Source organism: Cimex lectularius, unplaced genomic scaffold, assembly GCF_000648675.2.
Source record: "Cimex lectularius strain Harlan isolate CLEC.00 unplaced genomic scaffold, Clec_2.1 scaffold314, whole genome shotgun sequence".
In the NCBI taxonomy this organism is placed as follows: domain Eukaryota; kingdom Metazoa; phylum Arthropoda; class Insecta; order Hemiptera; family Cimicidae; genus Cimex; species Cimex lectularius.
In genome coordinates this window covers 139,577-154,818 of record NW_019392997.1, presented here as the reverse complement: position 1 = coordinate 154,818, position 15,242 = coordinate 139,577, and the positions used below count along the sequence as shown (strand labels likewise).

At 33.1% G+C, this 15,242-nt stretch overlaps 1 protein-coding gene across 1 annotated transcript; it reads right to left on the bottom strand.

The window, feature by feature from the left end:
- Positions 1 to 2,784: 2,784 nt before the first annotated feature.
- Positions 2,785 to 12,463, bottom strand: LOC106661953 (stAR-related lipid transfer protein 7, mitochondrial-like). Its single transcript, XM_014385729.2, has 9 exons — positions 11,911 to 12,463; positions 7,560 to 7,642; positions 7,400 to 7,489; positions 7,169 to 7,329; positions 6,921 to 7,103; positions 6,761 to 6,845; positions 6,455 to 6,707; positions 6,227 to 6,384; positions 2,785 to 3,199 (listed from the first exon to the last, which is right to left on the bottom strand). The coding sequence occupies exons 1-8, from the start codon at positions 12,228 to 12,230 to the stop codon at positions 6,315 to 6,317; spliced, it is 1,245 nt and encodes a 414-aa protein (XP_014241215.1). The 5' UTR covers positions 12,231 to 12,463; the 3' UTR covers positions 2,785 to 3,199; positions 6,227 to 6,314.
- Between the last annotated feature and the right edge of the window lie 2,779 nt (positions 12,464 to 15,242).

Below are 15,242 nucleotides of genomic sequence, written 5' to 3'. Positions count from 1 at the left end.
AATCGATGTTTTTCTTTTCAAACATCGATGAACGAATTCATCGACCAAAAATATCGATGTTTTATTAAATATGGGAAAATTAACTAAAACTCGGTCTTTACTGCTATTGTTTCACTTGATCTTTCCAGTGGTATACAAATGTATACTTTTATTATGATTAAAATAGTATTTATACTGTACAAATCTTAATTTGCTTATTTGGAAACTGAGGCACCTTTTTTATTTTTCTTATACTGCTACTAATCTTATCTCCCCCTATTTGTCTGACAGAACTCACAAGAGTTAAAGATTCAAATTCTATTTCCCCCTCTTTTTTCAATTTCAGCTGTGTACCCCAAAGCTCTATTCTTGGACCTTTACTCTTTTCCATATTCCTAAATAATCTTCTGTTAATTCTTAATTCTCTCCCCCCAATCTGTAGAGACATGTTTTATCCTTATATTATCTATTACACATGCTTAGAAGCCTAATAACGCAGAAAAAAACAAAATAAATACAAAATAGAATTAAAATATAGGTAATGAGTAAATATATAAGTTTATATAGTTAAGTAAATATATAGATGTTAGTTGTTCATTTAAATTGTTTTGTATATATTTCTTTTTGTTGTTAAATAAACATTATTATTATTATAAAATGTAAAGAAGATACAATTAAATATATAAGAACCAAATATAAGTGGATATAAAAATGTTACGTAAATTCATCAGCAAAAAAAAAATTGTTTTGCTAAATTCAGAAAAATTAACTAAAACAATTTGGTCTTTTAACGTCAAATAACTGGTTTAAAATAAAATACAATATGGAATAGTAGACTGACGTATGGCAACGCTTTTCAATCTGGCTTCCGAAAAATTTATAGTTGTGAGACAGCACTTCTCAATATCTAACATGAGATCCACCTAGGCAAGTGTACTGTTATTATTTTGCTTAATCTTCCAATAACATACAAACATACTATACAGATCATAATTTGCTTATTTGGAAACTGAGGCATCTTTTCAATTTTTCTTGTTCTGCTACTAAACTTATTTCCTCCTATTTGTCTGACAGAACTCAGTAGGGATAAAGATTAAAATTATATTTCTCCCCTCCCTTTCAATTTCAGCTGTGTACCCCAAGGCTCTATTCTTGGACCTTTACTCTTTTCCATGTTCCTAAATGATCTATTAGTTCATAATTTCTCCCCTCAATCTGCAGAGACAAGCAATGTTTTATCCTCATTTTAGCTATTACAAACACGTGCTTAGAAGCCTAATAGCACTGAAAAAACAAAGTAAACATAAAATAGAATTAAAATATACATAGTAAGTAAATATATTCATTTAAATAGTTAAGTAAATATATATAGAAGATACAATTAAATATATAAGAACACATATCAATGTTTTCTTAAATCAGGAAAATTAACTAAAACAACTTGGTCTTTTAATTTAAATAATTGGTTAAAAACAAAAACAATATGGTATAGTAGACTTACATCGCATTGCGAATTTTTTTTTTACTGTTGTGAGACATCCCTTCTCAAAATCTAACATGAGATCCGCCTAGGCAAGAGTACTGTTATTGTTTCACTTGATCTTTCCAATACTATACAAATGTACTAAACTGTAAATACGTTACTATACAAATCATAATTTGCTTATTTGGAAACATCAATGTTTTCTTCAAACATGTTTTCAATTTTTCATGTACTGCAACTAATCTTATGATATATTCAGTCTACAGACACACCAGAGTTAAAGCTCCAAATTATATTTCTCCCCTCTTTTTCAATTTCAGATGTGTCCCCCAAGGCTCTATTCTTGGACCTTACTCTTTTCCATGTTCCTAAATGATCTATTACTTCTTAATTTCTCCCCTCAATCTGCAGAGACCTTTTTACCTATCAGCCAGCCAACTAACTATAGTGCTTTATGTTGGAAACACATATTTAAAGTCTAAATTATATTTAACCTCGTTATTTTGGATTCCTTCTATGCTTTCTTCTCCAATGCATATTTCAGTTGGTGCAAGCAATTGTCTACTTGTTAAATCCTTTATGTCAATCTCTTCTTAATTTCCAGAATCTTCATCGGCAAACAACTGGATTGGACTGGCTTTATGTATAAATTGACTGGTGTCCAATTTTTTTCATCACCCAAAAGAATTCCCACAGCATCTCTTGGAGGGTTACCTCAGGTTTAAATTATTAAAAGCTTAAAAAAAATCAAACATCAAAAGGATAAAAAAATATGTTAACAATAATATCATACATTGAAAACTCACTACGGCTATGTACGAATAAATAATCCCACATATAATTTTGGTTTAAATTAAACAAATAGAAATATTTTAAAATGAACATAGACCTACATTTGTAAATTCTGCAAGTAGTTAGCATTGATAGTTGCACATTTTCAAAAAGGAGTTATATGTTTTAAAAAAGCTAAGGGACAACTAAATTTTTCAAACAACCAATAAAGGGTTTCAAAATGAAAATAGGATTTTGTAGGTTAACAATACCACTCAAATTAATATAAAATAAAGCATATTTCCAGTGATGATGATGGGTGTTGGTCAGTGAGTTGATGAACTCATGCTGAAAACTCAACAAATCTTCAAGTGTTCACTGGGATATAATGGGTTATACTATATTAAATTGTCTTGTTTGAACAGGTACAAAAGGTTTACAAGTATTCCAATAAATCGAAGTGTTTTATTTTTATACACCTTTTTGTTTTGGAAAAAAAATATTTCCCTTGTAACATTTTATAGACTCAATAGACAAATAAATTTACAAGGTGTGGTTAGCCATTATTTAATTCGGAACCAAAACAATTTTAGATACATATGTAACATATTTCATTTCTTATAAGTAAACAATGAATAATAATTAAATCTATCGTCGACCACCAAAACCATACAATAACACTTAAAAAAAAAAAATTAACGAAACCCACTGGCAGTGTACTTTCTTAAAAGCTAATATAAAAATTGTTTAACAATATATTACATTTACTAAATCATTGGTTGTTGTTAAAAATGTTTTGAGCTTTGAATTCCACCTTTAATTATTAATTGTTTAAGTATAAATGACTGACTAGAAGAAAAAAACATTCTATGGAAAACGAAAAATTCAGCAAACCCCTAGATCACTAATTTCTTCCGCTTTGTACTAACCATGCAAGACTGTAGTCCTTATGTACTTCATACTATGCTGGAAAATAAAATAATCAGATATCACAATTTAGTTAAGTAATATCATTAGAATAGAGAGATTTAAAAAAAATGTGTTAAAAATCTACAAATAATTATAGCTCTAAAATACAGCTTGTAACTAACACTAAGATTAACCACCAACCAGGGGTAAAATCATGCAACCGGGCTTACTAGAAAATGTAGTCCAGTCTGGAAGGCTTAGCATCAGACTACCCACTGGGTTGTGAACAAGAATCACTATACAACTTTTTTAAAATTATTCTCCAATAAAAGTCCAATGGCATGCAAGGATTTGAAGCAAGGACTTGCTTGGCAAATATGGGTCGGACGCTTTAACAACTCAGCTAACACGGTCNATATATATCTACCAGGTTGTTTTTTTAAGTTAATAATACTAATATGTTATGATAAAAATAATTAGAAAGGTTTTTTAAATAGTATCTGAAGTTTAAAGAAAAAAACCTTACATCATAATTTGAGTTGCTTACAAAAAATTAATTAATTAATTTAAAAAAACCATAATGCAAAAAACAATTCTTTTTGACTTCTACGTAGTTTTATCTTATATTTCAGTCCTTAGAAATGTTACACAGTTTTCAGTGATTGTGCTTTACGGTAAGGACATGCCAAAGATGCCTTGGTCCACCAAATACTGGATTGATGCCTTCTACCCCGTTAGCGGATAACTGATTATACCGGTTCAGCCGTGATTTATTTGCCATGTGCCATCTGCTACTATTATAGCCAATGCCATCGAATACAACATAATGATTACACGTCAGCTACTGTGATTTGGAAACATCTTACCAGTTTATTTATTTCGACCAAATAGTGCACACGCATGGATTCTTGTAAAGTAGGAATATTACAAAGAAATCTATTAGCACTTCGTTATTCAGTTCAATTTTGTGAGAAGAAGAATGGAAGGGGTGAACCTTTATGACTAACAAGGGGGCCGGGCGACTAGGTGGTGTGCCACGGATTTGACTTTCTTTAGTGATTCTACACTCCACAATATCAGACACATATCTGCCATTTCTTATTAATAGGTCCGGGTTTCACCATTTTTTTTTTTTTAAGGACATTTTCTGTTGGTCAATATTTTATTTCAATGTTCCACTTGCTCAAATCAACAATATAAAATGTCATTTTACAACTTTTTTTTATGTAGATTGCAATTAAAATATAGTAAAAGCTATCAAAGTTTATCAACAACAAAAAAATTTATAAAAGCCAAATATTTTCAAGTAAACTAGGTCATATTTTTTTTTCTCATAAAACTAATATGACATTTCGTTTCAGCACTTCTAGAGACCTCGAAATATAAATTTTTGTTTGAATTTAAATTTAGTGATTTTTTTGACGCCTAAAATTTTTCCAGTTTTTGAAAAATTGTTATCGGAAAAACTGATTGAAATGGCTATAATTCAAAAAGATTGTAATGAAAAACAGACCATTTTAAAGAATAGGAACGTGCTTTATAACAACATATGTAACATAAAAATATATTTGTATATATTGATTTGTAAGTATGTCGGGTTCAAATCTTTTCAAAATTGGATGGGGGGGAAAAAAAGGAAAAATCAACAAATTACTGTTTTTTTTGTGCATATTTTAACATTCTGTAAGCAGAGTAGGTCAGAAAATGGTCAAAACTTGGATTTCACCTCATTGTCATGATTCTATTGTTATAAAACCTTTACATACGAACTTTCATCAAAATCGGTATAAATTAAATATTTTGTCTGATAATTTTGACAACCTTCTTGCATGGCTGACATTCATAGTGCAAGTTCTAACGTCATTTTTATAAAAAGCTAGTGGACCAATTTTCACGGTTGATAATTTGTTTTAAAGAAATTGTCACGTTCGTTTTATAACCGTATCAAACATTAAAATCGGACTATTATTTCTATTTAAAAAACAGGTTAATTTCTGACAAATATTTTATTTTATGTAGTTTCTTATAGAAATCATTTATATATTTTGATGGTACATACGTCATACAAAGCTACATTCCTCTTCTTTCAAATGGTTGTTTGTAATTAAAATCCTTTTCAGAGTTTTTGAATTATAACCGTTTCAATCAGATATTCAGATAACTTCTCAGAAATCGAAAAAATTTTAGGAGTAAAAAATCGATAAATTTAAATTTAAACAAAAATTTATATTTAGAGGTCTCTAGAGATGCTAAAGCAAAATTTCATATTAGTTTCACGGAAAAAAAAAATGAGTGTTTACTTGAAAATTATTTGATTTTTAGATTTTTTTGGCCATTGTTAAACTATGATAGCTTTTACTATATATTTATTGTAATCTATATTGAAAAATGCTTTAAAATGATATATTTGTATAGTTGATTTGAGCAAGTAGAACAGTGAAATAAAAATAAATAAATAAATAAAAAAAATTAAAAAAACGTAAAATTGCAACTTTAAAATTTTTTTGGTGAAACCAGGGTCTATTCACAAGAATGCGAATATGTGTCTGATAGTTCGGAATGTAGAATCGCAAAAAAAAAGTTGGCTCCAAATTTGTGACCCACCAAGCTGATCGTCCCCTTGTAAGATCACAATGATTCTTCCTGCAAATTATGCTGATTTTTTTCTTTCTCTTCTATTACTGACTACTAGGTAAACATATCTCTGCAAACTGTGATGAATCAAATTGAATGAATTGTCTTTCAAGTATATACATTTATCTGATATGGAGAGAGACAACATAAACTGACCTTGGATTATTGCAGTAAAGCATCTCTGTCATGTCCTTATCCTTAGTGTTTAAATAACTCTTAGAAAGTTTAATTAATTAAATTATTGTAAGATTCGGTTTCCAAGTGTTATTTTAAATATTTTTAAAAACTAATAATCATTACATGCAAAATTCTATATTAATTGTAGGAGAACTTTATACTCAAAAGGGTGTGTTACAAATTATAATTACAAAATTATTAACAGTTAATAAATCAAATAGAGTAGAAAAGTGTAAGAAGTAAAAATAATAATTAATTATGACAAATCCTTACCACTCACAGGATGAAGGATAAGCTTCAAATAATAGATTATAACAATTGAATTACATAAAAATCTGACTATCATAAAATTTGCACCACGCTATCTAAATGAAGATTCTATACATTTTTGGACAATGGCCGCTCGCCTTTCAATGTCAATTTTTAGTTCGCTGAAAATAAAAATATTATCAAATCAAACATATTGACGTAAATGAAAAATAAATAAGAAATTATATTTACAATAAAGTTTCCTTGATTTTTTCCATTATTGAGAATAAAAGGATAGCGACGGGATCGGGTTCGACGTAACCTTCATCCTCAGGTGGCTTCCTTGGAGGCTCGTCTTTCTTCGCAGCATTCCTTTTCTTCTCCTCTTCTCTCAGCTTTTCTTCAGCGATACGCTTATTTTCAGCCTCGATCGCTTCCCTCGCCTCACGCATTTCTTTAAGTTTCAGAGCTTCCAATCTCAGCCGGCTTATATAGTCAGGAACTCCTGTGACACGTTTTTCCGTCAGTTTTGAAATAGGAGATTAAATTCAATCTTACCATTGACAGTAACCCAAAGTGTAAGCGAACTTGGGAGGTTGGCACCATGATTATCAAAATATGTCAAGGAGAACTCAAGCCCTGGCTAGACCATAATTTAAAAAAAGTAACTATTAGGAATATAATAGAGGAAAAAAAATATTAAAACTTATTTCAGTACCTCATTGAAATCATTGAAAGGTTTTATAACAACATAAGACCAGTATTCATTGACTCTGGATTTTCCACTCACTGCAGGCGCACAAGGGTGTTGTACACTTTTACTCTTGATAACCATCACTTTTTTGACCGGATCAATCATCCATCTTCTGTTAAAGACATAGTCCCTGTTTGAGAAAAGAGCCTGAAAAAATAAATCAAATTTACATGCACTCATATTTCGCTCGTGAGTTGGCATTCAGGGCTCACCGGCCATTTTGTCTCCCAATAAATGACATCCGAGTTGGAAGAGGGCTCAGAGTCGATTTTCTTTAGAATGACCGCATGATCATCCCATTTGGTACGGTTCTCGACATCTAGGTACAGCTCAAAAAAATCGATAGCCGTCACATCAGCATATTTTGCATAGACTAACAATAAAAGTTAAATAGTTGGATGTTTTGATAGTTTTAATTATGAGCTTAAATTATGAACAATTACTTTTGTAAGTGTGAAGTCCTTCCTCAACCTTTTTCCAAACACTCATGTTATCTTTGTCGACGAATCTCATCCAGCTGTGGTCACTTGAAACTTATCAGAACAAGCTTGAATAAGACATACTTCAGTGTTTAAAAATGACATAATTATAAATGGATATTACCATCTTCATTCCCAGGGTTATCGTTCAACTCTTGTGCTGCTTCCTTCAGCAATGAACTACAGAGATCAAATTCCTGGGCATGGCTATAGCAAAAAAAATTTCAAACATAACATATAATACATACACATAATAAATATTAAATTATTTAAAGAACTGTAAGCTTAGGAATATTTGTTAATATAAGTAAAAATATTGGGTTGTCTGGAAAATAATGCAGGGCTTGATGCTGCCTTTCAATTTTCCCTCTATATAATAAACTGTTTATGTTTGATGGTTTATTCTTTTGTAGGAATGTCAACTCTTGTTAGTCCTCTTCCAAACAAAAATGTTTGTTTACCTCAGTAGCATTTCTTTCCTTGGGAATAATTCAGCCTTTACTAAAATGTCAACGCATGATTTTTGTATAATTTCGTTTTACGAGTTTAAACTCGGTTGGAAGGGTGCCAAAACCATTAATGAATTCTGGGGTGTTGGTTGTGTGAATGAGAGCACCATTCAGAGATGGTGCACAAAAATTTTGAGAGGGACAGTTTAGCGTTGAAGATAAAGGTCATGAAAGAAATTCTTCCCTAGATGATAATGTTCTGTGAGCTTTGGTCGAAGAAAATCCCAAAACTTTTTTGAGCTTGCAGAAAATCTTTCAGTTAGAAAATCGACCGCCGCTGACAACCTTAAGACAATTGGCCTTAACTCATTAAAAAAAAGGTGATAGACTTTGGTGGGCTTCATTTGGACTAATTTACTACAGCTTCTTTAATCCTGGCGAAGATGTTCTCAAATTGAAGCCAAATAGACATTGAAGCCAACTTTGATCAATTGGGAAAGGCCAACATGGCAACACAAAAATTGTTAGACCTTGGTTACAAGGTTCTACTTGACCCTCCCTATTCCCATACTTCTCGCCTTCTATCAATTTTTTTCTCTAACAGGTCAACATTCTATAACATCAAAAATGTATTGATCAAAAGTTGTTAGAAAATGCATTTACATAATTTGTTAATAATAAAGCCTCAAAATTCTATTCAGAGGGTGTAGAGAAGTTGCCATCACAGTGGGAGAAGTGTACTGAGTTATGAAGGGTTGTATTTTAATTAATAAAACATGTTTAATATAATAACCATAAATCTGCTTTATTTTCCTTACAATCCAATATCTTCCACCTCTTACCACTTTTTCTTACTCACTCATCAATCTCACTCCTTCTCTATCTATTATTCTTTTACTTGAAATGGTACGTTAAAACTGGAATACGACTTCTGTAAGCAGTGCCAACGATCTATGTGCTTATCGCCATCAACTTTTTTTATGAGTTGGAGGTTTTGGAAAATGTGATACTGCTTCTTCTTTGTCTTTCAAGTCTGCTGTTATAATAGAGAATTCACTTTTCATCACAAGTAAATATTCTGTCCACAAAAGGTTCGTTTCCATTTCGGCAAAGAAGTGTGGTGCAAACTTCCTAACACTTAACTTTTTTTTGGTCATTTAATGTGTGATGAAAACTTTCTAGCTTTTCCACCTTTCCAGCTGGTCAGCGAATGTTGATTTTTTCTAATTGCAAATCTGCAAGTTCTTGAAGTTGTTCGGGGATTTTCTTCGACCAATGCTTACAGAACATTAGATTCATTAATGTTTTTGGCAGTTTGGGCACCGTTCCAGAGGCCCTGCATTCAAACTCAGGGCCTTTTCAGTGATGAGTGCCCTGTCAAGCTTAAACCATTGCGGCCACCAACGCCCCTTATCCAACTAGTTTAAAGTTGTAAAACGAAATTAAGCAAAAATAACACATTGACATCTTAGTAAAGACAGAATTATTCCAAAGTAATAAAATGCTACTGAGATAAACCAACATAGATGATCTCTCATACAGAGTAGGTTAAGTAGCTAAAAGAATGGGCATGAAGATTGATAGATTAGTGAGTAAGGAAAGAGTTATAGTAGGGAGGTCAAAGTGTGTAAAAAAAAAGACATTTGAAGGAGATGGGAAAATGTTTGTTTGGTAAATGAGTAGTGACTGTGTGATAGAAAAAGTGAGAGATTTATGATTATGCAAAAAAAGTGATAAGATATAGAAAATTGTATGAGAGGTAAATAAGTGCTGAGTGTGAGAGAACACGTGCAAAGGGTATGATAATATAAACTGCTCAAAAATGAATAAGGATATTGCCAATTTTGTGGTATTCACTTTCCCTGGCATTTTTATTTGTTATTATAAATTGCATTAAAATTTATTATAAATTATGTTTTTTACTGAAGGAAAATATAATTAAGTGATTTTAAAAATAAAATAAAAGGTTTTTAGTTGAGATAAAAAAGTCAATGGCACAAGCTAAAAACCTTAATTAATTGTAATATATTAATTGGTCCTGGCACCAACTTCCCATCTCAACCGCACCTTTTGAATTTTCCCCCCTTTTTGCCATTTTTCAAATGTCATGTAATCGGATTGGATTCTCAACGACAAATGAAATGGCCACAGAGAGCTTTAGCGAAGTATACTTCATTTTAAATCATTAAATTCACTAATTTCGTGGTTCGCTTGACCAATTAATGTATTACAATTAATTAAGGTTTTTAGCTGAGATAAAAAAGCCAATGGCACGAGCGGGATTTGAAGTTGGTGTCCGAGTGGATCGAGGTCATGATAGCTCAAGTGGTAGAGCAGCGGCGTATTAAGCCAAAGATCGTGGGTTCGAATCCCGCTTGTGCCATTGGCTTTTTTATTTCAACTAAAAACCTTAATTAATTGTAATATATTAACTGGTCAAGCGAACCACGAAATTAGTGAATAAAATAAAAGGTTTTAATTCCATAATTTTGTTTATTGGACACAATAATATTTTAAACAATTAATACCGTATATAATGTCTTCTGTTAGCTAAAACCTCTGTGCACCTATCAGGCTATACTGTTAATAAGGTTGCCACTAATTTCATAAAAAAATTTCTCTCATAGATATTGCAATGCTGTGCTCAGTTGTTGCAGGTCAACTGGCTGTGGATGGCGATCGAAAAGCCTGCTCTGCAATGCACCCCACATATGCTCAATGGGATTTATACTGCTCATAAGGAGGTCTGGAAGGGGGCAGATAGGAAATTCCCAGGTTTTCTAAACATTGTTAAACAACTCTGCCCCTATGAAGTCTGGCATTGTCATCCAAAAATTGAAAATCCCTGCCAATGAGATCCCTGGTTCCAAATTTCTTGGACATAACGAACTGCGATGAGGTTGCCTTCAACAATATGGAGTCCAGTTCGCTCTTCGGTGTAAATCCCACCCTAGACCATTACACCGCCCCCTACAAACTGCACTGAAGGGAGCATGAACTGGGGTTGTATGCATCCCCTATTCTCGGTAGACTCTTCGGCGCCTGATATCATTGTACAGACAGAAACGTGACACATCAATAAACAAACACAAACATCAATAAACTGCATTCCAATTGGTGTTCTCTTCTAGGCTCTCGCTGCACCATATTAGGTGTTGGTGGGCTGTTGCTGCAGGTTGTCTCAAAGGGGCATACGATGTGAGGCCAACTTCCTAAAACGATTACGAATTATTTGTGTTGATAAACGACTTGTCATATCTTGTATTTCATTTAGGATTTGGCAGGCACTATGGAAAGGGTTCAGTCTTGCAGCAATGCAGTATTTCTGCCCTTCGTTAGCGTCGTAATGCACTGAGATCCACTACCAGGCTTCTTCTGCTCCTTTTGGCACTTCCAGTTTTTCGGAATCGAGGTAAAGCCTAAAACACAGTGAGAAACGCCAACTGCCTCTGCGATATCCGCTTGCTGGTCACCTCGATGACTTATTCTCACAATAATATTGCAAAATTCTGGTACAAGATGATACTGATGAAGAGAATACTGGATTAAAATGCAGAAAAGACGAGAAAAGGTGTTTGTTTACAAAATGAGTAACCTTCATGTTTGCTATTCTTAAGTAAAGCTGTAAATTAAAAATAAGGATTAACATTTGTTTGTTTTTGGTTTGTATTTTCTATTTTGTTTTATCGAAATAACAAAAATATATCGGTTAATTTAATTAAAATTAATAGATTAAGAATAAATTACAAATATCTCTATTCGCTTTTGAGCAGATTAAGAAAGAATAAATGAGAGGGATTGATGAATAAAGTGATAAGCATGGAAGAGAATAGACCAAAAGTAGTGAGATGTCTTATAAAGAAGATAGATGAGTGAGGAATGTGATAAAAGCGGGAAAGATAGTGTGCGCGTGAAATCTCCTTTATGGATTGGCATGAGAGAGAAATAAGCCGGAAGCAATTCTTTGTTTAGGGTGAACTTGACTGATAAGCGAGGAAGAGAGTTGATTGATTGATTGATATTCACCTTTGGAGTTCGCTGTCTGTTATCCTGTTCGAATCCCAGTCGAACTTGTATGCGAGGGCGGCGACTAGCAGGTCCCTCGTCCGTCTAAGCCTTCTGAGAAAGCGGAGGACGGGGAGCTCGTTCCAGAGGCGCGAGTAGAGGCTGACCACTTGGACCCCTCGCCGTATCCTGAACGCGATCACGAATTCCACCTGGGCGACGCAGTTCTTCATCACGCAGGCGGAGTGGTCTCGGAGGACCCGGGGCACTTCGGTCATGAGACGGAACCGCGGCCGCCTCCGGTCGACGGCCCAACGCATCGCGTTTCTCAACGGGATCATCCCCGCTCAGGAAGTACAAAAATACACGGATTCGTTATTAAAAATGGCCCTTTCGACCATGTGGCCTTCTACCACAGTCTCCTTGTTTTGATATCCCTTTTTTAAACCATCATGGATGTTTAAGCATGGTTGAAATGTGGAGAAGAGTTGTGTTTCCGTGCCTTGTGCACTCGCAGGACCCCTTTCACTTTTGGCCATGCACAGCTGATTCCCATTTCCTGCGGCTTCCTATCGATCTCGACATATCAAATTATCGATAGTTTGAACGAGAAATACAATTTTTTCGATTTTGAACTATTATTTATTTAACGGGCAGCCACACTTTTTTCCTTTATTTATTTAATGTACAAACTGTCTTTGTTACGATTATTTTGGGATCGTGAGATGCGGTCTGGTGTGATGTAGGTTTAGAAAAACATTTGTCGTCGAGAATCCAATCCGATTACACGACATTGGAAAAATGGCAAAAAGGAGGGAAAATTCAAAAGGTGGGATTGAGATGGGAAGTTAGTGTCCGAGTGGATCGAGGTCACGATAGCTCAAGTGGTAGAGCAGCGGCGTATCTAGCCGAAGATCGTGGGTTCGAATCCCGCTCGTGCCATTGACTTTTTATCCTAACTAAAAAACTTAATTAATTAATTGGTCAAGCGGACCACGAAATTAGTGAATTTAATGATTTAGAAAAACATTTTCTACATCCTATTAACGTTTCGATCTTTATTGAGATCATCAGTGCCTAGGATTTAGATACATTGTTTTACATATACACATTTGGTTACATATATATTTTTTTTTTTTTTTTTTTTTTTTTTACCGCTATCATTATAATATTTTACTTTTAATATTGGGATAAGTTATCCATTGTTATCTGCGAATTATTGTTACTTATTATTTATTAATTATACTCATAATTACTTGTACAGCCTTGATGAAGACCTCGATAAAGGTTAAAAGCTTGGCATTAAACTTATTTGTATTTTTCAATTAATTAAGGTTTTTAGTTGAGATAAAAAAGTCAGTGTCACGAGCGGGATTCGAACCCACGATCTTCAGCTAGATATGCCACAGCTCTACCACCTGAGCTATCGTGACCTCAAAGTCGTGGGTTTGAATCCTGCTCGTTACACTGACTTTTTTATCTCAACTAAAAACCGTAATTAATTGAAAGATATTAATTGGTCAAGGGACCACGAAACTAGTAGACTTATTTGTATTGATGACCACATCCTTGGTCTCAAACTTACTGGTGACATCCCGACAGTCGATTCATCCTTCCCTCAAAACATTGTTTAAATTATACAAATTGCAAGATTTGAAAATGAATATATACGATGATGTACACAATGTTGAAATTTTAGGTTTAATCAAAGTATTTGTACTCACTCAAAATATGTTTTCTGCATACATGTATCACTAGGTATCGTGTTGAAAGTGTTAGTGAGATATTAATGGTTTTTGTTTATATATGTATCTCACTAACACTCAACACGACACACAACACTGAAACACCTGTACAGAAAACATATATTTTGAGCGAGTACAAATACTTTGATTAAACCTAAAATTTCTATATTGCTTACATCATTGTATAAATATATTCACATCTTATATGTATTTGTATAATTTAAACAATGTTTATAAATCCCAGGCCCTGAAGATGATACAGAAAATGTTAGTTTTTCTGAAACCTACATCACGCCAGACCGCATCTCTAAATAATCATTACTTAACGGTAAATACATATTACACATACAGAAATAATGGCATGCTCGATGCTAGCACGGTCTAAGCTATGTCAATTAGTGTGCTAATTAGTAAACTTTGTTAAGATAAAGTTTTGGTTTACTTACCACTTGTTAAAAAATAAGATAATAGAATAAGAGAAAAAAAGGGTGGAAAAGTTAGTCGAATCTATTCAATCAAAGTGTGTTTTCTGTGTAGATGTGTCATTGTTGTGTCGTGTTAGTGAGATATTAATGTTTTTTTGTTTATATGTTTGATGTAGAAGGAGTGGGGAAGGAATTACATCCCCATATGTGGATAAGAGAGTAAAACAACCTATCTATGATTGAAAAAAAACCCAAACAAAATTCTACAGCACCCTTGTCTACCCACCATTTTGAACACCAACACAATTTCGACTTCAACAATCCAAAAATATTAGACACAGAACAAAACAAACATAACGTTACTTTTTAAAAATGGTTTACATCGACAGAGATAAACACAGCATCAATTACAGAAGAGACATATGTAAACTCAGGCGCAGCTACGCTAATTCATAAATCAAATTCGATATCAATAACACACAAAACATATAATACAACATACAAAACAATCATTACACTCCACACATCAAACAATTCTGCATAGTCTAATTCTTCAACAATTTATCCATCCTTTCCCCAATAATCCTGAAAGGCTAAGTCCATTTGGTTAACCATTACCCTTTTTTCCATTGTTGGTCACTTTCACCTCTTGCTGACTCCTCATAGAAAAATGAACTTCTATGCCTACTTTCTTCCCCATTCCTTCAAAATCAAACATATATATAAAAAAAATTAATATCTCACTAACACTCTCAACAAGACACAACCGTGACACATCTACACAGAAAACACACACTTTGTGTGAATACAAATACTTTGATTGACCTAAAAGTTCAATGTTTGTACATCATTGTACAAATTCATTTTCACATCCTACATGTATTTGTATAATTTAAACAATGTTTGTAAATCTCAGGCCCTGAAGATGAGCTCAATAAAGACCGAAACGTTGGCACTGTAAATAAAATATTTTTCTAAACCTAAATCACACCAGACCACATCTCATTAATTAATGGTCACTAAATACTGCACAAGTGTTTGTTACCTTGATTTCACCTAGACTGATGTTAACGCAGACTCAGCATATGTAACGGAACATCTACCAAAAAAAAATTTTTTTAAAACCTATTCAGGATAAATAAAGTTTATTGTTATTGGAAAAACTTTGTAAAATATTAAATTA